Source organism: Numenius arquata, chromosome 1 (genome assembly GCF_964106895.1).
Source record: "Numenius arquata chromosome 1, bNumArq3.hap1.1, whole genome shotgun sequence".
Taxonomy (NCBI): domain Eukaryota; kingdom Metazoa; phylum Chordata; class Aves; order Charadriiformes; family Scolopacidae; genus Numenius; species Numenius arquata.
The window spans coordinates 71,447,686-71,468,876 of record NC_133576.1 but is presented as its reverse complement, the minus strand read 5'-3'; the positions used below and the strand labels follow the sequence as shown (position 1 = coordinate 71,468,876).

Genomic DNA, 21,191 nt, shown 5'->3' with positions numbered 1-21,191 from the left:
CCTCATCTCACACAGTTTCTATCTGTCCAGTTCCCCCAAACAACACATTGATTAAATCTTCTTAAAGAGGAAATGCTGAATTTGCAGTTCACAGTAATTCCTCTATTTAATCTCCCTCCTGATCCTCTCTTTGAAGATGAGACAGTATCCCTTCTTCACCCTCCTCCCAGGTTTCCACTTTCCCTTCACCGCTGTCCTCAAGGATTGCTGCAGTTCACATCACCCACCAGCCAGTTTTGGAGATCCCACCCCCTCCCGACTCTGCGATGCAGAAGCAGGTCCCACACCTCCATCACCCTACTGCATGCACCTATGTCAGCTCTGTGGCCTAAGGACTACATCACGTGGGCACTGATTTTGCCCTCAATTAAATTTCATGTGGCAACTGGGTGGCACACAGTGCAATTCAAGACCTGATTTTGTATGATAGCTTTTTTTTCTTAAAATAATGTTTTCATTGAGATTTATGATATGTCAATATAACTTGCTATAGGATTGAGATCTGACACAAGGCTTTTGTTTAAAAAGTATGTCAAGCACTTCCTCTTTTGGTGGAGTTGGGTTTATTTGTTGATTTTCGGGTACAGAGCTGTATTTCATTGCTTATTCAGTGTCGGTACAAAAGCCAAATCCTACCCTCTTTTAATAATGTGCAACTGCTTGCATTAAAGGAAGCTGTACAATTTCTCTGGCAGAAAGAGGAAATACAAATAGAACTTACATTTCATAGAGCTTTGTACAATTTCAGTACAGATGATTCATTATGATTTGCTAAACATAAAAGCTGCCAACATGAGAAAAGGGGAAAAAGGCCTTTTATTTTTTTCTTCTGGTGGAACTTTACAAATTTGCTAGTTTAGATGCCACCTTTCCTGAATCAGAAGTCCATTGTACGAAATGTGAAGTCATAACTTACACTTAAATTTTTTTCTGGACTGGGACATACAAGCACTTAACAGTAATGTAAAAAAGAGAAACATAAAGGTGGCACTGCTACCTCTAATTCTTGCTTCTCTGACTCTTACAGCAGCGTTTACAGACCTTGAGCTGGGTGGGTAAGCAAGCTCTCAATGGAGGAGAGAAAGGGAAAGTTGAAGAAAGCATGACTGAACTTGGCACATTTCTCAGCTGTAAATTTGCATTTAGTGCAGCTATAAAGGAAGGTTTATGGACTTTTGGACTCAAATCATCCCTTTGGATAAAATCAGCTCACCTTTAGGTTCAAGACATATATGACAGTGGCATTGCTGCTTCCATTTTGCAAAAAAGAGGTCCATCAGAGGAACTAGGTGTCTGGGATTTCAAACTTCATCCAAAAGGACTCAAGACCGTAGCTTCTTGCTTCTCCTACCACTAGGGAGACACCCTGTTGAGACTGGAGCATGGGCACCCAGAGCCAGTTAGAAGGTAGCTCAGTAGGAAGGCTGGCAGGTCACAGGCTCCAGCCACGTCCTCTGCTTCTTTCTGTGGGTTTTTTTTTAGCAAATGCTTCTCTATACAACATATAGGCAGATACCCTACAAAAAGCTGGGAGCAAAACACAGGGCCCCTCTTTGATGCTAGCCAGCGGGCTACAAAGTTAGGTTCCCTTTACTTTTTGTCCCGGTTTTCTTGCTCCCTGTCTGCAGTGCTGGTCCAGCTTCAGCGTGAAGAGAGGTCTGCTGATTTGGGGACCCCAAGCAACTGACTTTAGGCACTTTTGCAGAGCCAAAACCTGAAATGCGAACAGATTACCAAACGCTGAAAGTGTCCACTAAAATATCTTTTTGACTTAAGTACCCATTTAGGCATCTTCAGTGAAATTCAGGTGCCAAAGAAATGGAGTTTTTAAATATTTTTAACCGTTTCCTGGAATATTGCAGCTACTCTGAGGTGGAAAGCACTAGGCTAATTGAAATTACCAATCTGGGCACTCACGTGTCAAGCATGTCCTTCAGTGTTTCCTTCTTCTGGGTGTAGGTCATAGTACAGAACAGAGGAAGGCAATATCAGCTTCCAACCAGAGCATTACACGTGCCCAACTATTGTCATTTAAATCCATGTCCAAGCTTCTACAAGGATCGTGTTCCCCTCTTTCCTGCAGTGTTCTGTTGGAAAGAAGCTTGATAAAAACATATAAGTATTTGAGGCTTCTCCGAGCCACTAAGTACCTTGATACAGCACTTGAAAGTGATACGAGAGCGAGTGCACAGGTCCCAAAAGGAAAATTGTGGTTTGATTCATATAAGAGCTTTGTTATTTTCTCTGGAGCAGTGCACAGAGGGCCCTAGAGATGCAAACATTGTTCTTCTTTGTTCCTCATATGGCTAATGGCCTGGCTGGTGCCATCCTTTCTGTCTCTTCTTCTGACTCATACCCCTCTCCTTCTCCCACAGTGAATCGAGACTTCGGCATTAGAGCTTTATTGTCTGCTCTGGTGAAATGATGCTGGCTCGTTGAATTTCCTCTTCGACCTGACTGATTGGATGGGCCCGCTTGTCTATCCAAGCGTGCCATTGGAATCAGCTCTTCCTGGCGGTACTTTGCTTCAAGTGGCCGTAGTCGGGGCTGGGGTCTAAACATTACTGGAAACGCAGCATCAGAACCACTTCTGTGGTGATCTGAAGGAAAATAGACAAATAATTCATATTTTGAAGAAGAGAAAAGAGAAACACTGTGGTATTGTCAAGGATAGTTAAGGGGTATTCAATACAATATAACATTACAATATTAAACCCTGGAGCCGAAGCATTTTAAATAATTACTATAGAATAAGAGAGCAGTCAAGAGCTAAAAATAACCTTAAACTTTTATTTTCATCCCAAAGCTGATGTTTAAAAGATTTTATTGATCTTACCTCTACCCTGAAACCCCAGCAAATAAGCACATTGAGCTATCTTTTAGTGCCTTGCAGAGCTGCCAAATACCTTCACAGGGCAAGAGTGTTACTTTATGTAGCTTTCAGTTTTCTGTGAATTTCACGAGTATATCTAGGACCATGGTTGAAAAGCATTGTGAAACCCACAGCAGAAGACATAAATGTGATGAAGGAGAAGACTCTAGTGCCACCAAAAATCAAGTTTACTGATAACCCATGATTAACAACTGGGAAGGAAACAGTTTCACCTGAAACCAGGAGTTTGACTCTAGGGCATTTTGATTACATTGGGTGTGTCAGACCTGCTCCTACCAGCTTTCTTTGCCACAAGTACACAATAAAAAATTGCCTGCAATAGGCCAATAACTGGCTCTCTCATTTTCCTGAGTTTATAAAATATACTTTTTTACTTTTAAAGCCACTTGTAGTCTGACTATGCACTAGTAAATCGGTGAATTTAAGAATTGGCTCATAACAACCTAGAAAGTTTTGGGAGATAAACTCAAAGGCATAGGAATAATAAAATTAGACTATTTCCTGCTGCAGTTAAAGCAAACAAGTATTGGATATAGTCACACAGTGAAAATTTATCAAGTAATTGCAGCTTAATAATTATTGACTTATTTTAAGATAATGTTTACTTCACAGTTGGCACAAAGTAAGAAAGTGTGCTTCACCACTTTCCTCTACCAAACAGGGGCACAGATTTCTTTAACAGCAGAACCTGCTTCTTATAGGCCATGCGGGCATACCACACCATAAACAAAAAAATAGGATAGGTTTTCTCAGATTTGAAGGGCTTCTACTTGGCCCTTTGGGAGAATCACTGCTACAAAGTGTGAATGATGTATACTGTCAAAGAAATAATTCATTTGTATGAATGGCAGAAAGAGCTGGTAGGTGGTTTAAGCATTTATTTGTGGTCACTTCTGACCTCTTAGTTACTAAGCTTTCTGCACATGCTATATATAAAAGCTGAACCAAGCTTGTTGGAGGATGCTTGTTCCAGAGTGGGTTTCCAGGCATAGACAGAAGAGGTAGTATTTATCTCTGTTAATGCATATGTGCGTATATGAGGTTGTCATTCTAATTTCCTACATACTGAGTGTTTCTCTTCTCAATTCCCAAGAGCAGTTCATCTCATCCTAACACAGTTTATGAGAGGAGTTTAGGATGGCTTCCTGCTGTCAGAGACATTTAAAGTGGTGTGAATTCTACACAATGAACTTAAGATGGAGCCAGAAGCTGGACCAAGATGACTAATTATTTTGATGGATCACAAGGCAGGCCTAGCTATTAGTGAAAAAGTACTTGCATTCAGTGCTTCAGGATTTACCACTCTCCCCACTGAAATAATATGCCTGTCTGCATAGCAGGACTTGGTCTCTTGAAAATGTCTGAAATGCTTTTAGGTCTGAGGCTGCTGTTTAGAACAGTTTGAATATTTTAGAAAGACACATATCCCCTACCATGACATCTTGACAAACAGAATAGAAAAGAATCAGCTGTATTAAAAAAAAAAAAATGCCCCCTTGGGTAACTTTGATTTTCCCCTCTCAATAGATCCAATGGGTTTCTGTTCTGCTGCTATCACATGCGAGTGCCCAGCCCCAGGGGGATGGTTTGCCTATATAGATCTCTTTTGCTTTCATCTCTTTCGGAGTAAAACAGGGGAGAAAACAAATAATTTTGCACCTGCAGGAACCAAACTTTGTTGTCCAAGTTTTTGATACAAAACCAAAGATTAAAAATATGGTTTCAAGTTTCAATCACTACAGCTATTTTTGCCAGAAATTAAAAGGAATTTTTCTAAGGAATGCAAATGTATTTCAGGTTCACATAAATGACCTCAGAAAGAAGTCAGGAAGATTACAGATGGAGACAACAATGAACATTCAAGTGTCCTAAATCTCATGTTTTCTTTGACACTGTCCTGCTATGTTTCTGTGGACAATTCAGTGTTGCTCCATCCCTAACCTCTGTCTCCGTTCTTAGAGTGTAAGTGAGGATGGGTCTGCATTTTACTGTGTACATATGATAACTTGAGACTGGCTAATAACTTTATGCAGTAATACCAGTATTATTACAGAAATGTTCATGAAGAGCATGCTGGGAAAAGGGAAGAGGTGACCATCTGCTTGGGGACAGATTCTGTCAGTATTTTTGTTAGCTTACGTGATTAGAGACACATCTCCACAAACATAGAGGAGGCACAAGGGCAGGCAAGTAAGCCCCCAATATCCCGGTCAGAGGAATAAGCCTGAGCCCCTGCCTTGATCCATCACAGGGGTGATCAGCTCCATGGGCAGGGTGAGACCCACCACAGTGAGCTAATGGAGAGGCTGTTCCTGGGGCACCTCTACAGTGAGGCTGCACATGGCAGTGCAAAACTGCTAGCGATCACCAAGCCAGAGTAGTCATTGAGTAGGATAAGAGGCTTGGGAACCACCAGTCTGGGACAGAGACTGGGGAGAGCATCCAGACCAGTGACTGAAGAGACTATGGGGTCTGTGGCTGATTACTGTTAAGGCCATAATCTGGATCCGGTACCAGAGAAACATGTTTGCAAGAGTTTGTCCCTGTGTGTGAAGCAAGGGGAGACCAGGGGATCCAGAAGCCTGCTACAGGGAAGACTTGCTGTCCAAGGCCAGCTACTGTAGTGATCCACAGTGCATGGGGTGGAGGACCATCCGCCTGTGTGTGTGTGTGTGTGTAGGTTTGAGTATCAGCAGTTGCCATGGGGCTGTGTCCCCAGGGACTCAAGACGCACAAGTGCCACCAAATGGGAAGACCAAGTATCCAGGGCCAGCTACTGGGCGGAGTGTGTGTCTAAGGCCAGCTACTGGGGGATTCAGATAGCACGTACATATATATAATCTTCCACTAATGGCCTTTCATCCTGATTAGCCAGAGAGGGGACCAGGATGAGGCTGTTGGTGCCATTTGTGCTTGCGTGAGCACTGTGCCCTGTCTGTGCTGCTCTGTGTGTCCAGCCATGTGTACATGTACCCTGAATTACGGGGGAAGAAGGGGGATGCCTGTTGGGAATACCTGCCCAGCCTTGCTACCTGTGGGCCCTGGGGGCACGGAGCTGTGGCAGCCGCAGGTTCAGCAGCTCCTAACAATTTCACATGCAGTTGTGTCTGTGGGGTTGCAGGGAATGGATAGTTTGCTTTCTCAGGCTTACAGGAATGCCCTTGTGGCCAGGCCAAACTGCAGGGATCACAGGATTATTTGTGCAAGAGGGAAAAAGAGAAAACTAGGCGGTGCTGGAACAAGACAGAAACTACTGCAGTAATGACCATATAAACAACATAGATAATAAAGATAGGAGAGGAGGGTGTAACACATTTAAAGAGGCCAGGGACTTCCACGGGAGCATTCATTTAGTACTGTTAAGTCCACTGAGCAACTGGCCAAGTTTCTTTCACTGCTGGAGGAGGATATGGAGTAAAGCACTTCCATTACCTGTAAAAGTAACGCGCCTGGCTTTTCGTCTAGTGGGGTGGCTGGGGCCCTGAGGCAAAGAGAGGTAGCGGACTTCTGTGCTATTAGCCTGTGTATGAGACAGAAATGTGGTAAAGAGGAATGGTTATATAATTTTTTCTATTGTGCCTTTGCACCTTTACACCCAATTTTAGAGAGGTGTGAATAAGATCAACGCTTGGCTTGTATGGTTGAACATGGTGTGAAAATGTCTCTGTCTGATATAATAGCCCTAAGGGTTTTTTTTACAGTCAGCAGAGAGAAATATGTTCTTCACCTTTCCTATTTCAGGTCACAACTTTAAATAAAATTAATACACCCAGCAAAGACTTACTTCTCTTCCTTAACTGTGATTATCTCAGTTGTAAATGTCTATGTTATCCAATGCCTACATTTGGTCAGACAAATCTTACTCTTACTGATTGAGAGCCCAAACTGTCAGTGCAAGATGTCAAGGGCTTTGCATCAGGCCTTTTGTGATTATACTATGGTTTGCAGATGCCAAAACAATGCAAGTTACATTATTTTACTACTTGCAGCCATAATAGCTGCTTTCTGGCCAATGTATGCAGGTAGGACGTAAATATGTTGTTGTTCACATGCTAAGTGACGCTCTTTCTTCTTAGGTGCTGCATGAAGACATTGGGGGAAATATCCATTTAAATTATTGCAAAAAGCATATTAAAAAGTGTGCCTCTCCTTATTTACAGAGAAGCAGAGGCATTTTTTACATGAATAGTACTTTACATAACAGGTACCGGTCTACCCCAAGGTAAGCTGTTTCCCTTCCTGCAGCTCTGTCTCAGGCTGTGCTGGCGGCGGATGAGGATTTCTTGGGCTTCTTTCTCATTTGTGTTGGTGAGCAGGTTGTGTCGGCTGTACGTCGGTGCCTGAAATAGAAAATGCACCCAGCTGATTTTCTTTATGCTTGCAATGTGAATAACCTTGCGCAGTCTGGTCAATCACGGGGCTGAAGGGACACCCATCCTGGCTCACCAGAGCTCCCTTTGGTATCACATGGACACCATGGACTCGCCGCAGGTCCCTTTGGTATCACGTGGAAAAATGCAGCCTTGCACTAACCTCACTGCTGTAGGGCAAGATGGGAGGAAGCATGAACATAGCTGTAAGTCTCAGACCTCAAGGGCTACATTTTTATGCCATTTTTTATAGTCATGTCGGCTCATAGTGTACTATTAAAACATCTCTGGGCTTGTCCTCCCTTTGTCAACTACCTTCTGATCACATAATTGGGAGGTACAGATCTGAGGCAGATCCTGAGAGGGACAGATGGTTAACCCACCTCTGAGCCTTGGTACTAATATTACTGAGCCAGGAGCAAGTTGCAGATGTGCTTGAGAGTAAAAGACTATGTTAAGAAGAGTATATCTCCAGAATGAGACACACAGCTAAGTTTCCTTTCCATACTTGGACAAACTAGATCTTAATTACCCTAAAACTGAGCATCTTTTAGGACAATCTTTTTAATTTATCACATACATCTAGTGAAATGAGGGCAATAATTATCTACCTTAAAGAGAAAAATTCACTTAAGTTTATAAACCCTCTTAAAAAGCAGAACCTGATCTCAGTCTCACTTGCAAGGGTCCTTATAAAGTTGTTCTGCTGAGCCAGAGCATTACCAGGCCTTCAGGCCTTCAGAGCTGAAATTGAAGTATTATAAGCGGCATTATTTTACTTCCTATCTTTCATTTCCAAAAGCACATAGTTCTCAATACCGCATAGGAAGTGACTGGCACAAATAGTCATTACTGTAATTGATTTTGAAGAGAGAAAGTTCATTTCAGTAATCTAAGAGGCAGCCATATATGCAAATTGTTGCTGGTAAGATAAGAAATTAATATCATAAGGATAATTGGCCATGGCAAATCAAACAATATTAGGAATGAATATCATATTAATAATGACACATTTAAATGAGAAGGGCCTCGCATTTTCTAGTAAATGTAGCCACGTTTATCTGCATAGTTTCAAGGTTCCTGTAATATATCCTCTACCACTCATTGCTGTACAACAGCACGCAGTTTTATATTCTGGGCCTAAGACGGGACTAAGTAGATATTATACACTGGGCTGCATCAGAATCAGTGCAAATTGTTGCAAAGCAAATCCCTGTAGAGGTCTTACCACCCCTATTTTATGGGGGAAAAAAAGCCACAAATACATGAACTGAAGCTCCAGAGGAGGTGGAATTTTTTTTTTCCTTTCCCTTTCTGTGAAAAGAATAAACTGTTGCTCCCATCCAGACTAAGGATTTACCAGCCTCTCAGCTGACTTTGGGCAACCCGTATCACTGCTGGCCCACCCACCTCCCCAGGGGAGTTTCAACTGCTGCTGGCCACCTGCCAGCCCACTGCCTCCCACGAAGCCCTGCATCCATCCCTGGGTGCCTGGTAGCCATCTGCCCCGCATCGGTCCATCCCACTGCCTAGCAGGGGCATGCAGCAGGGGCACGCAGGTCGCCCAGCTGGCCACCTCCACCCCCAGGCTGAAGACCCGGGACCTCAGGCTCCCCAGGGGATGCTTGGCAGCCTTTGGAAAGGCAGTTTTTGAGTCACGGGTCGCTGTGCAGCGAGGGAAGCCTGACCTCTACAGCTCAGACCCAGATTTTCCTGGCTTTTCCCACTGCTGTCAGGGTAAAAAGCTGATGGAAAAAAGACTGCTTTCCCTCTTTCCACCCAGGAGAGACCCCTGAGTCAGGGCTCCTTCCCTTCCCCATCCAGCTCTCAGGTTGGAGTGGCTGCAGGATCGGGGTTCACGTTTCCCACCAGCGTGACCCCAGGGTCCGTCCCGGTGCTACCACCCACCAGCCGTGGCTACGATATGGGGAGGGCAAACAAGACTTTTCGGTCTGCAAATAGTGTGCGATAGCAGGTCTCTTACGCACCCTTTGTCGCACTTGATATAGATTATGTGCCAGGACATCTCTCATGGACTCCACCTCTGCGGGGGAGAGCCTATGTACACGCCGATTTCTACCACTCCTGCAAATAAAAGAGAAGTTTAAATATGATATTAATGAGTTGATTAAATACTGTTCCCAAGCACAATCTCTTTTAAGTGCTGGAACAGAAGGCTATGAAGAGCCTTCCAATGACCCGTGACACCAAGAAATCATCCAAAGATGAATTAAAAAATGTCAAATTTTGCTCTTTTCTGGGTTTTATCAATACACTGGGGTAGTCAGAATGGGCCGTCATATAGCTGATAGCAGAAACTCTTCTTTTCTTTTTCAAAGCTTCATAAGGAAGTTGGTATTAAAGGATTAGATTGGTAACAACCAATTGTAGATTCAGAAGGGCACTGCAAGCTTCCTCCTCTGTCTGAATACATTCTTCAGCATGGTCTAGTTGTCTGGGCCTTGTGGTCCTACTGGTCTTAACTCCTTTGAGAAAGTGCAGCAAATCCTTAAGAAGTGAAGTACATGGTGATTAAGGAGTCAGAGAGATCTGCCTTGTGGCGAGGAGAATGTATAGGGTTTCCTTGGTACTGAGCCTGTTTCTCCATTTAAAATGAAAGAACTAGCTAAAAGATAGGCATCTTTGTGTTCTTAACAAACTGGGACAAGAAGCCCACAGTCGCTTGTAGCTGCCTGGCCTTTTCACCAGTAAAACAATGGACGAGAGCTGCTGTGAAATGTTAACTGATTTTGCTAAATCGGTCAATCTGTGTGAGAGTTAGTGTTCGCCTAAATTCCCAAGAAAAGAAAGAGAAACAGATAGTGATCATCCAGGATGAATCAGTCCAAGTTCTTTTTGCTGTCTCTGTTTTTTTCCTTTCTTCATTTTGCTTTCTTACCTTTTTTTTTTTAAAAAAAAGGAAAAAAGAAATTGCAAATCTTTGTTCTCAGCTAAGTGATGTGCTTAAAGTGGTGTCTGTAAATTGTGCAATTAAAGAATGGATTATGATGAATGTACAGTATTGCCAAAACTCTGTGTGTATTTATTTTGTAATCCCTCTAAAATAAATCTAAAACTTTTAATGGCAAAGGGAGGTGGATTCAAGCTAAATTAAGATTATGCTGTAAACATAGGAAAAAGGTTGGAATTTGCAACTACAGCTAATTTAACAAGATTATCACCGTTGTCTGCTATAGTATCTAACATGAACATCTTGAAAACTTGTAGGACCATCATGAGCTGCCTGGATTCTAAATTTTAATTACTCTTACCATCAAGTAGACGGTAAGCTCTGGTGGCCTGGTCCTGTCCAAAGTCCCTGGAATATAAGAATTAGTTCCTGGTATATTCCAAGGCTTCAAAATGTGATTTCAATCTGCATCAAATCAAAACTGCGATCTGACAAATTTTTCATAAATTAAAAAGAAAAAGAGAAAATGGCAGTAAGTCAAGGAGTAGTGTTCGAGGTAGGGCTGTGATAACCAATAGGTTAAGGATCTCACCGAGGCATGAGACAGCCATGAGTCTACCACTCAGCTATTGGCAAGCCAGAGTGAGAGAAAAAGGACTCCCTTTCTGGATTTGATCAGAAATCTTATCCTGGCCCTGATAAATCCTTCCCAACAAATGTTTAATTGATATTGATCAATTCTCAACAACAGCAACAACAACAAACCCAAGTATTTACCAGCAGGGAAAAAAGACCATCACCACCACCCAGTTCCAGGCCAGCTGGGTTTTTTGGTTGGTTGGTTGGTTTTTCCCTTGTTTTCAGCTCTCAGAGATAACACCTTTATTCCATACTGGGTCTGGCACGTCCTAGGCTGTGGGACAGTTAAGGTATGCTACTTTGCACATCAAGGAAACCAGCCTCTCTGCTGTCAGCAGCCTGTAGCTGCTGTGCCTTTGGACAAAAGAGAGACCAAGATACCAGGGCACACCTGGGAAAGTAAACACAAGCACAGCCTCTGGGGATCAATGGCAACTTAGGCTGTCAAGTAGTGGTATATAACATGCAGGTTTGGCTCATTTGCATAATGCAAATTGAACTGTCATAGTTGATGCAAGCAATGTTGAGATCATAGTGAATAACTGTCTGTCTGGTCCTCTCTTCACTGAATGTCTCCACAGGGTCTTTATACCTTACAGTTGGGAATAAGCTGGGGAAAGTGGTGAGCAGAACTCCACTGGGAAGATATCAGATCATTCCTTTACTTTTCCAGTTGCATATCCGACCCCCTCCACATGTCAGCACTGAAGTGGCCCATCCTAAGTCATTTAAAGGCATACCATTTTGCTCTTAAAGTGACTAAAATAGAATAAAAAAAATTCCCTGAGTTTCAGCTGACCTGGGATAGCAAGAGAACAAACAGCTTGAAGATAGTCTGTATTGTTCTGGAGCACAAATAAAAAATGTGTATTCTTTTCATGGGGTTAGATATTAACCTACCCAACCGGTAACAATGCACTAGTATGGTAATAAGGAACAGATTGCTTTTACATTTTTCAACATACAATACGTTGAAAAAGGACTTTCAAATAAATCCAAAGAAGCTTGGTATGTTACCAAACCCATAAAGCAATCCTTATTAAAACTATTTCTTTGTTCTTATTGAAACTTCCAGCATGTTACAACAAAGCACAGCCCAGGAGATATATTTGCAAAGAAAATACTGAAATGACAATATGCCATGAAAACTGTCAGTCTCTCTGTAATAAGTACCATGACAGTATCTCTTTCTTCTTTAGACATAAATAGTTGATATGTGGAAGAATTAAAATACCTTCCGCAACCTTGTAAGATTATTTTTTATATATTATATATAAAACTTTGAACTTTGTGAACTCTCCACCAATCTTCACCAGTCCTGTGAAGGAAGTAACATTCATCAGGCACAGTTCTTGCACAACTGCACCACCACAAATGACAACACAGCACTTGATTCTGATCTGTACTGTACTGATAGATTCTAAGATTTGCTCTTACTAAAGCCAGTACTGCAGTAACATGAAGCCAACATTAAGTAAGCTCAGCAATAAACCATCTCTCTCTAATGGGCAAAAAACAGCCATGCAAACACAGTTTTGATAATATCTGCTTGGCTCTGCTTTTGACATTTCTATCCTTATTTTTAAGGCTTATGTTCTCCAAAACTTCATAACAAAATGATCTATTTTCATTCAAATGTGGATTCTTTGTTGCACAGTCCATGGGCAAATTTCTCCAGTCTGCACTGGAAATGCTTAGTGCCTATTGGACTCCCAGTCCACCTGCAGGAATCACACCAGCTTGAATGCAATTTCTGAGAATAATGCTAATTCACAGCAATGGAGATCTGATTTGATTGTTACAGAGCATTTTCCCTCAGGTGCCTAAAGGCTGAAGGACTGATCAGAAGTGCTAGTGAGAGAGTTTTCTCACTACTCTGGCACCACAAATTTTGCTTTACATGCCATATGTTGGAATTTGATTTCAAATTTCTACTTGCTTAGGGCCAGATTTTTGTATCCTAACTGAAGACAGGGACTTTAGGTACAAGCTACTTCAACTATAACAATCAAACAATTTACAAATACATTTAGAAACCTTTTAGTCTTAAGCAGTTTCACATAATTGCTTGGGAGAATGGACATAGAAGAACTGCTCCATTGGCTCAGACCAAAGACCCAGCAACTAGTTCACTACCCTGTCTCCGTCAGTGCTCAACAGCAGACACCTATCACAAACAGAGCTGGGAAAACACGTATTTTCCTAGAGTGCTCTCACAGCCTCCAAGAATCAGAATGTTTCTGAGCCACAGGCTCAGAAGTTTGTTTTTTGAAGTTGACACTTCATTTTTAAAAAGGCCATCTGTGCATCAGAGGTGATGCACAGAAAAATTCTATTACAGCCAGAGTAGAGCTGGAAAAAATTAGTCCATGATATCAGCTGTTTATTATAAGATATATTTCAATCTAAATTCACCATTCTAGAGAGAATTTCTGAACTACAGTGAAGCAATTTGTCTTATTTTCTCTTTCCCTCAAGAATAGAAGAGGAAATGTGGGTTGATTGCCATAGATTGCCTACCAAACTTGCACATTTTCTCTTGCCTCGGAATGGTTAAGGGAATACAGCAGACAGAAAGGAGCCTGTCAGACACACAATCTTTTTTTAATATAATCCATTCTGCAAAGAATGATTCAGAAAGAAAAGGGCTAGGTCTTCTGCTGCATGCTGACACCAGTTTCAAGAAAGCAGATAAACCTGTACATGATTAAGCCAAAGTTTCAAGAGACATTTTAATTCAATGTCCAGTTGGTATTTGGACTTTCTGGGGTGGGTTAAGATGATCATTGAAAAAAGAAAATATGCTGGGCCCTGCCAGAAACTGCTGCAAAATGGAGAGGGGTTGAAGGATGCAGCAGCAGAGAGCAGGCAGTAGCAGGAGCAGTGGCCAGTGGGAAGCCAGGAAAACATTTGTGGGAGCAAGTGCCATTAGCAATACACACACTCTGGGCACTGGGTTGCAACGTGAGGATAAATACATGCATAGCAGTTAAAGTATGCAGGAGAGAAGATTTGTACAGACTTCTCTCCTAGAGGGTAGTTCCCTCAGTGATGGCTCTGGAGATCCCACCTTTTTTCTCCCCTGATCTGTCTGATGCCAGGTTGCATTACTGTTTCATAGAATCGTAGAATCACAAAATGGTTTGGGTTGGAAGGGACCTTTAAAGGACATCTAGTCCAACCACCCTGCAAGGAGAAGGGACACCTTCAACTACATCAGGTTGCTCAGAGCCCTGACCAACCTGACCTTGAATTTTTCCAGGGATGGAGTACTTACCACCTCTCTGGGCAACCGGCTCTGGTGTTTCACTCCTCTCATTGTGAAAAAATTTCTTCTTCACATCAAGACTGAATCTACCCTCTTTTAGTTAAAAACCATTACCCTTTTTCCTATCACTACAGAGCCTGCTAAAAAGACTGTCTCCATCTTTCTTATAAGCCCCCTTCAAGTATTTCTTCCTAGGAGAGGTGTTCCCTTTAATCATTTTTGTGGCCCTCCTCTAAACCTGCTCCAACATGTCCATGTCTTTCCTGTACTGAGGGCTCCAGAGCTGGACACAGTACTCCAGGTGGGGTCTCACCAGAGTGGGGCAGATGGGCAGAATCATCTCCTTTGAACTGCTGGCCATGCTTCTTTTGATACAGCCCAGGATATGGTTTGCTTTCGGGGCTGCAAGGACACATTGACAGGTCATGTCCAGCTTTTCAGCTACCCATACCTCCAAGTCCTTCTCCACAGACCTGGTCTCAATGATTAATTGGACAAATTTGGTACAGAAGTACCAAAATATGGCAAGACAGTTTGAGGGACTGCAAACTGAAGTAGGTAAAATTACAAATGCTACAAGGAAATCTGCTCTCAGCAAAAATTTGATTAGAATAATGGAGTTGGGACCTGTGCTCTAAGCTCTCCTGCAGGTCTCTAGGCACCTAGCAGTGATGAGTAAATCCCACTGGCCAGCTAAGTGTCAAGTATGACCACCTTGAACCACTGCTGTGATTTAAAGCATCCAGAGTGGTTTCTGCACCTGACTCATGATTCCTCTTCAGAACTGCCCATCACTGAACAGAAACAGAGAAAACGTTCCTGGTTTTAATTTTCACTCTGTGAACAAAGAGCCAAAGTGCAAATACAATGAGCACCAAAATGCCAGCACAAAACAGCAACTTTTCTTTTTATAATTGTCTTTTTTTTCTTACATTTCTATTTCCTCATTTGTTCCCTTCCTTCCCATGCCCACTCTGCAAAGGGTCAGGAGGTCAGTACTCACTGTAAAGAAGCTGGGGATGATTTTGAAATTTTCATGCCACTCTCAGCCATCTCGATGGCCAGTTTTATCTCCATCTTTTTGTACAATGACACAATGCTGGATTTGGGCTGGTGTTCCCGAATCAAGATTTTCTTCAAATACTTGTTGTCAAACTTCTTAAATCTGCAAAACAGATATTAAAATCGAAGTGTAAAAAAAGGAAATGCATTTTTATTTCTGTGGTACAAGGTAATCTTTATTCAAATGCACACATATATAATTCAGTGGTGGAAACTGAATCCAAATTGGAGGCACCTGTGGACTCCTGAAGGCCTAGTGAGCAGAGACCTTTAGGGGGACATTTGGCATGGTCTACTGGTCCACAGAGATTGCGAAGCCCACCAGACAAAAGAAAGAAACAAGCTGCAATCAGAGCAAAGAAGAGGGCTGGGGCTGTGTTTGCATATAACACCACCACATTTGTCAGAAAATAATATGGCCAGTCTCCATGCTTTTGTACAAATGTTGTATTCTAGTAGGGCATAACAGCAGCAGCTGCTCTTACAGTAATCCTGGCCTATTCAGCCAGCCACCAATGAAGCTCTAAATGGTCCGGCAGTTACAGTAGTTTGGGCCCATTATGTTGCTGATAATTTTGAATCCTGACAATTAGAGCGGAGAAAATACATTTCTTTGTATTCTGAATAACAGAGAAATTGAATGGACCACAAAATACTATGTGCTCGCATGCTGCAGATTGTAAAATACCACTAATGTGTTGCATGATTTGAATGTGAATGTGTGTGCGCGCTTTGGAACAGGTATGTGCTTTCAGGCAGATGTGTAGCAGAACAACAGCAGATCTTCTTATACGTTTCTTTCAAAGGAACAGTTTACCGCAGCAAGGTAATGCACTCCACAATGCTGGGAATAGCACTACAGAGCTTGTACATTTTTTCTTAACAAAGGCTAGTTTTTGTACATTAATAGCAGAGATAGGTACACAAATGTTTCCACTCTTAAAGTTTTTCTCTCTGTTCTGTCTGTTTTTCTGGAGTGTCATCACTTAGATAATTAATTCTGATATACATATGCTAAATGTCTTTAAAGTTGCATGGAAAAGTCTAGGGAATACCTCTTAATACAATCTTCTTATATTAAATGTCTTCACATACAGTGTGTTTTTTGAATCTGCCCTTGAAACGAAACACTACATTTATGGCTAGTTTGGACAAGATTCTCGTTTCATAGCTGTTGCTTAGGTGTGAGATAAGGACATAACATTTTCTCACAGACGTGTAAATGCAGCTGTTTCAATGGAATTAGTGCTGCGACAGGGATTTGTTCAGCTTATTGACTACACAGATAGTGGTGTGGTCCCAGCAGATGTCCTAAAGCTATCTCTGCGATACCTACTGTGAGAGACGAGGAATTTTTAGCTTCTGGGTCCAGGTATGTGCCCTAGCACATTCCATCATTACTCCTCATTGGGACAAGAACTGGATGCAAACCACCCACCTTCTTCCCACTTTTAATTCCTAATTTCCATAGGGAGAAACCCAGTCATGAAAAGGAGTTGCCTTTTGTCTTGACAGACCCCCCTGGCTTGATTACTGGGGTCCAGTGCTGAAAGGTGAGATAGAGGACTCCAGCACAGAAGTATAGGCATAACTAGGATAACTGGGGATAATTTTTAGCCCACAGCATCATGACAAGATGTTTGTGGGAAAGGAAGATTTAGAGTCTCCCCACGCTTCCCTTCATGTGCTGTGGCGGTGGCCAATGTGATCACAGGGCTTCCCTAGGAAAAGGTAAAAGGAATGGCAGCTCAGAATGGGATATCTGTCTCTTCTGGGCAGTGCCTGGAGGAGTCACAAAGCTTCACAAAACCATCTCATCCTGCTTATAGAAGACACAACACAGGACCTGCATTTCTGAGTGAAGACTAGATTGAAAGTATCTGCTTATGCTACTGGATATTAAAATTCTACCGTCCCCTTCAGTACTTTTATTTTAAATATTACTGAATGCAAAGAACTGTAAGGACAGACGACTAATTATTATTGAATCTGTACTCGCCGACAAGGGATCATATCTGCTGTGGAGACTTACAGCAAAAGTCAGTGAAGCACTGACACCTTACGTTGCTTCTGTTCTAAATCCAGACCCAAAGGAGCACTGCCACGCATCTAAGATTTATGCCAAAGCTAGGTGCACAGGCTGATGCCTGCAGCATGAGTTCCTGTGTTACATTTTTCTTTCAGAAGGCTTATTTTCTGCTTGTTTGCGCAGAAGCAATTTAGCAGGCAATACACAAGCACTGCACTCCCAAGAGATAACGGTTACTCAGGACTTCACTTTTTAAAAAGAGATATTGCACACAACCCCAATATTTTCATGCTATTTTAGCCTTATGAGGCATAAGATTGATTTCCTATTTTGTTTACCTATTGTATTTTACATGATAGATAGGTTATTTTATTATAGTACGCTGCAATAAGAGATGCTTACTTATCTCTCAGCTGATAATGACTCCAATGTCCACATATGTCTTCAACACCAGCTTTCAAGTGATCCATCAACTAGAGAAACAAACACGGGAAAATTTTAAGTGGCCATTATGAGAAAATGTCACCACAAACACGCAATTGTTGACTGGATTTTGAGATTTTTTTAATGGGAGGGTGTGAATTGATTCTGAAAGCATCTGCATTTCTCAAAAAAGTCAAGGCAAAAATCCCACTGCGGCAGTTCCTATGCATGGCTGCAGTGGCAATATTTTGATGGGGGCAACAAGTCCATCAGTCTGCTATCATCTCACCCAGTAACATATAGGCTCAAGTAAGGGACTATGGCAAAATGGAAGATGATACTGAGCATCCAAATTGCCTGGTCCTCTTTGTCTACTGCGACCAAGAACTAAATTCTTGATTCTGTCAACCAAGTCTCCCTTCTGGATGTGTGACCTCCCTGAGAGCAGCACAGGGCCAGGTATGCCACAACCTAACCTTTGCCTTGACCGAGAAGTCCTCTGAGGATTTTGCAAATTGTCATGAGACTTGTAAGTTCATCAATGCTATCTACCAGGATTTGCATTCATCTTTTGTGTGTTTCTAGAATTACAGAAACAGACAGAAAAATGGCCAATTCGTACACACATATAGTTTTAAGTGGTGGTTTTAAACGTAAATTCTTTTCAAAGTGTAATGGTTGAAATAATAAGAATTAAATGCACTTCAAATTCAAATTGATTGAGATGCTCTAATTTTGCTAATATGGCTGCATGTGCTTAATTTTAAGGCACAGTTCTTCTGTTAGTTTCAAATATACTTCCGACTGTGAAAATGAAAGCAGGTACATATGTTTTGTATAGTCGTGTTAAGTCAGTTTAAGTAGCTTTCTGTTACTTAGATCATGGAAATTTCAGAGCTGAAGCAAATGTTTGAGAGGGGAAAAGCTCATTACTCAGAGTAACTTGAAACTAAATTTTTCAGACCAATAGTTCAAATCGTTTCAGTTCAATAACACTTGATTAAAGACTTTTAAGGTGTCAGTGTGTATAGAACCAGTCAAAGGATGGCAACAAAGGCATCTGACAAATCTAGCTGCAAAGGATCAGTACTTTTTGTAAATGCTACCTTTATGTTTCTGTCCTCCCATTGTCACAAGTATCAAGAAGTAAGGGACCTGCTACACCATGACACTTGCAGTAAGATATTATAATATGATCATCACTGTGAATATAAAATGAGTTGTCATGTTTTAGAACATTATGCCTGGGTTTCCTCAAATGTTGTTAAAAGCACTCAATGTCCAAATCCACTGAATGGCAGTGCCTCCCTCTGTCCAATTCTTTTGGCATACCCTTTCTCTTCTTCTTTTTAGGAAACCAGCTACTGATAGAAAAAACTTACTCGCACATGAATTTCTTCATTGATAGACTCCTTTTTGTTGGTCTTTTTAACATCTAGATATCTGACCAATGGTCCAATTGTGATTCCCTGCATTTGGAACAATGAGTTCAAATGTTAATTATCTTAAAAAAAAAAAAAAAGGAAAAAGGATTTAATTTTAATCAATTAGGAAAGCTGAGTCTTAAACAAAAGAATGATTTTTTACCTGTAGGGAGAGCAACAGAAGAGGATTAAAACTCAAAAACTTAAAAAAAATTACACACCAGGTTTTTTTTAAACAAGATTGTATTTATCAACATGTTTTAACTACATAAAGTAACTGGCTGGCTTTCTTCAAGATAGCACTCACTTGAAAGAAAGCTTTACCTTTGTGAGGTTCTTACAATCTTGAAATCTCTTCAACATTTTCAGAATTAAATATTTTGGATTTTTTTTACTTAGAAACCATTTTCATCTGTTCCCAATTCTGTACAGCAAGAACCTTCCTGTTCTTTACAGAGCAGTATTTTTAAAAAGGCAATAGAAACACAATGTTTTTTCTGAAGCATTCTGGTGGAATCTGAGTGCCTAACCACAAGTACATAGTGCTCCATTGGCACCCTAGAGTATCTGAGATAATGGTATGGGAAAATACAGAACATGGGATGCAAGCCCTCCAGAAGATCTAGTTCTTCCAGGAATTTACAGCAGTGTAAGCCAGGTGGAATAAACCAAACATCTGAAGTAGCCACCTATTCTTACAAATCTGAATAATTCACTTTATTTTTCTTTAATCTTCTTTTACAAAGGATTTCAAAATGTTCTCATTTGGTCTCCAACATGAATGAAGATAAAAGTTAAAAACTCAAAATCCTTCATAGAACAGACATCTTGTTTTCTGTTTAGTTTGAGATACACCACTATTAGAGAATGATTCTTTGCTGAAGTGTAAAGTTAAAATGCTTCTTAATGTGGAAGCATTAGGAAGCACATGTACAGTGAACATAAGAGATTTTGGACACAAAGTGCCCTTTTCACTCAATATTTTAGATGACACAGGTTTTCAATACAGACTTTCAGAAAAGAGTTATTTAATAATACCTAAAAAGCCCTGAAAGGGTAATTACACAGTGCAGTGCTAAATCTGGCCATAAAATACGATAGCTTGTCCTAGTTTAAGAGCAAATTCAATGCAATCTTTGCTATGAAGCTTTCAGTCACTTCTGTTACATGAAAGCAATCCATTAAGAAGTACACTTACTTGGATGAACACAGTGAAATATATAACTACAAGAGTAGCAGTAATGAACAATTTTTTTCTTGGGAAGAGCTTCCCTGGAAGCAAGAATGCAAGAGAGAAACTGCTGGCTCCTCGAAGTCCACTGTAGGAAATAATGAGTTGGTCTTTCAAGGTGAAGGGATAGGTTCGGAACTTGTTACTGATGTAGAAGAGAGCAAATACACCTAGAAAGGGAAAAACCATGACTATTATTAATTAAAGAGAAAAGGAAAATATTTAAAGTAAAACAAAATCTTTGCTCAGGCAGCTTTTGATAGGGCTTTCTTTTCAATTTTGGGTTCTTACAGCTTCTCTTTGACCAACTGCTGAATCTGTTTTGTGTGAAATAATCTCCTAGAAAAGATCATGTTTCCTAACTGCTTCAGGATTTAAATTCACTTATGCAGTTTAGCAGTGAGATTAAGGGAAAAGATTTACTTTCTATGTTTATTCTGAAGCGTTCTGGAGACAAGACAAACCACTGGATGAGAGTTTCTCCTGTGCCTTCCCTCGCAATGTTTCCTGCTTTCTGCACAGTATCTGCCCAAAATGTTTTAACAGTGCTTTACCAACAAGTCCTGTGGACAGGTTCAGTGAAAGGCAAAGAGTAATAGCATTTTAATTTTTAATCCTTGGTCTTATTGTGTCTCTAATTCTCTGTTTATTTCTCAAATTTCATTTTGCTTTTAATAAAATCTAAAATTAATCAGATAGCCTGTGGCTGTGTAAGGACTGCAGCTTTTCTTTATAGAGTACATTTAGCAATTTGCTTCATTCACTTTTAATCTTCTTCACCTTCCTAAGAAACATGTATGCTATGTTTTATGAGGAAACTGTTAAATTACTGAAGTAAAAGCTGAAAAATGCTGATAATTACTGGTGTTATTTTACACAGCTGTCACTGATAAACTCTGTGGATTATTATAGGTAAGGCCAGTATCAGTATCCTGTTATGT

At 41.0% G+C, this 21,191-nt stretch overlaps 1 protein-coding gene across 1 annotated transcript in view; it reads right to left on the bottom strand.

Annotated features, from left to right (window-relative positions):
• Positions 1-2,298: 2,298 nt before the first annotated feature.
• SLC9A4 (solute carrier family 9 member A4) overlaps positions 2,299-21,191 on the bottom strand; it is a 34,934-nt gene continuing 16,041 nt past the window's right edge. Inside the window, exons 5-12 of the mRNA XM_074162566.1 lie at positions 20,218-20,420; positions 18,978-19,064; positions 17,575-17,645; positions 15,085-15,246; positions 9,252-9,348; positions 7,102-7,233; positions 6,326-6,413; positions 2,299-2,600 (exon numbers count right to left, since the gene is read on the bottom strand). Of these exons, the coding sequence (XP_074018667.1) occupies positions 2,299-2,600; positions 6,326-6,413; positions 7,102-7,233; positions 9,252-9,348; positions 15,085-15,246; positions 17,575-17,645; positions 18,978-19,064; positions 20,218-20,420 (1,142 nt within the window). The remainder of the gene's footprint in view (positions 2,601-6,325; positions 6,414-7,101; positions 7,234-9,251; positions 9,349-15,084; positions 15,247-17,574; positions 17,646-18,977; positions 19,065-20,217; positions 20,421-21,191) is intronic.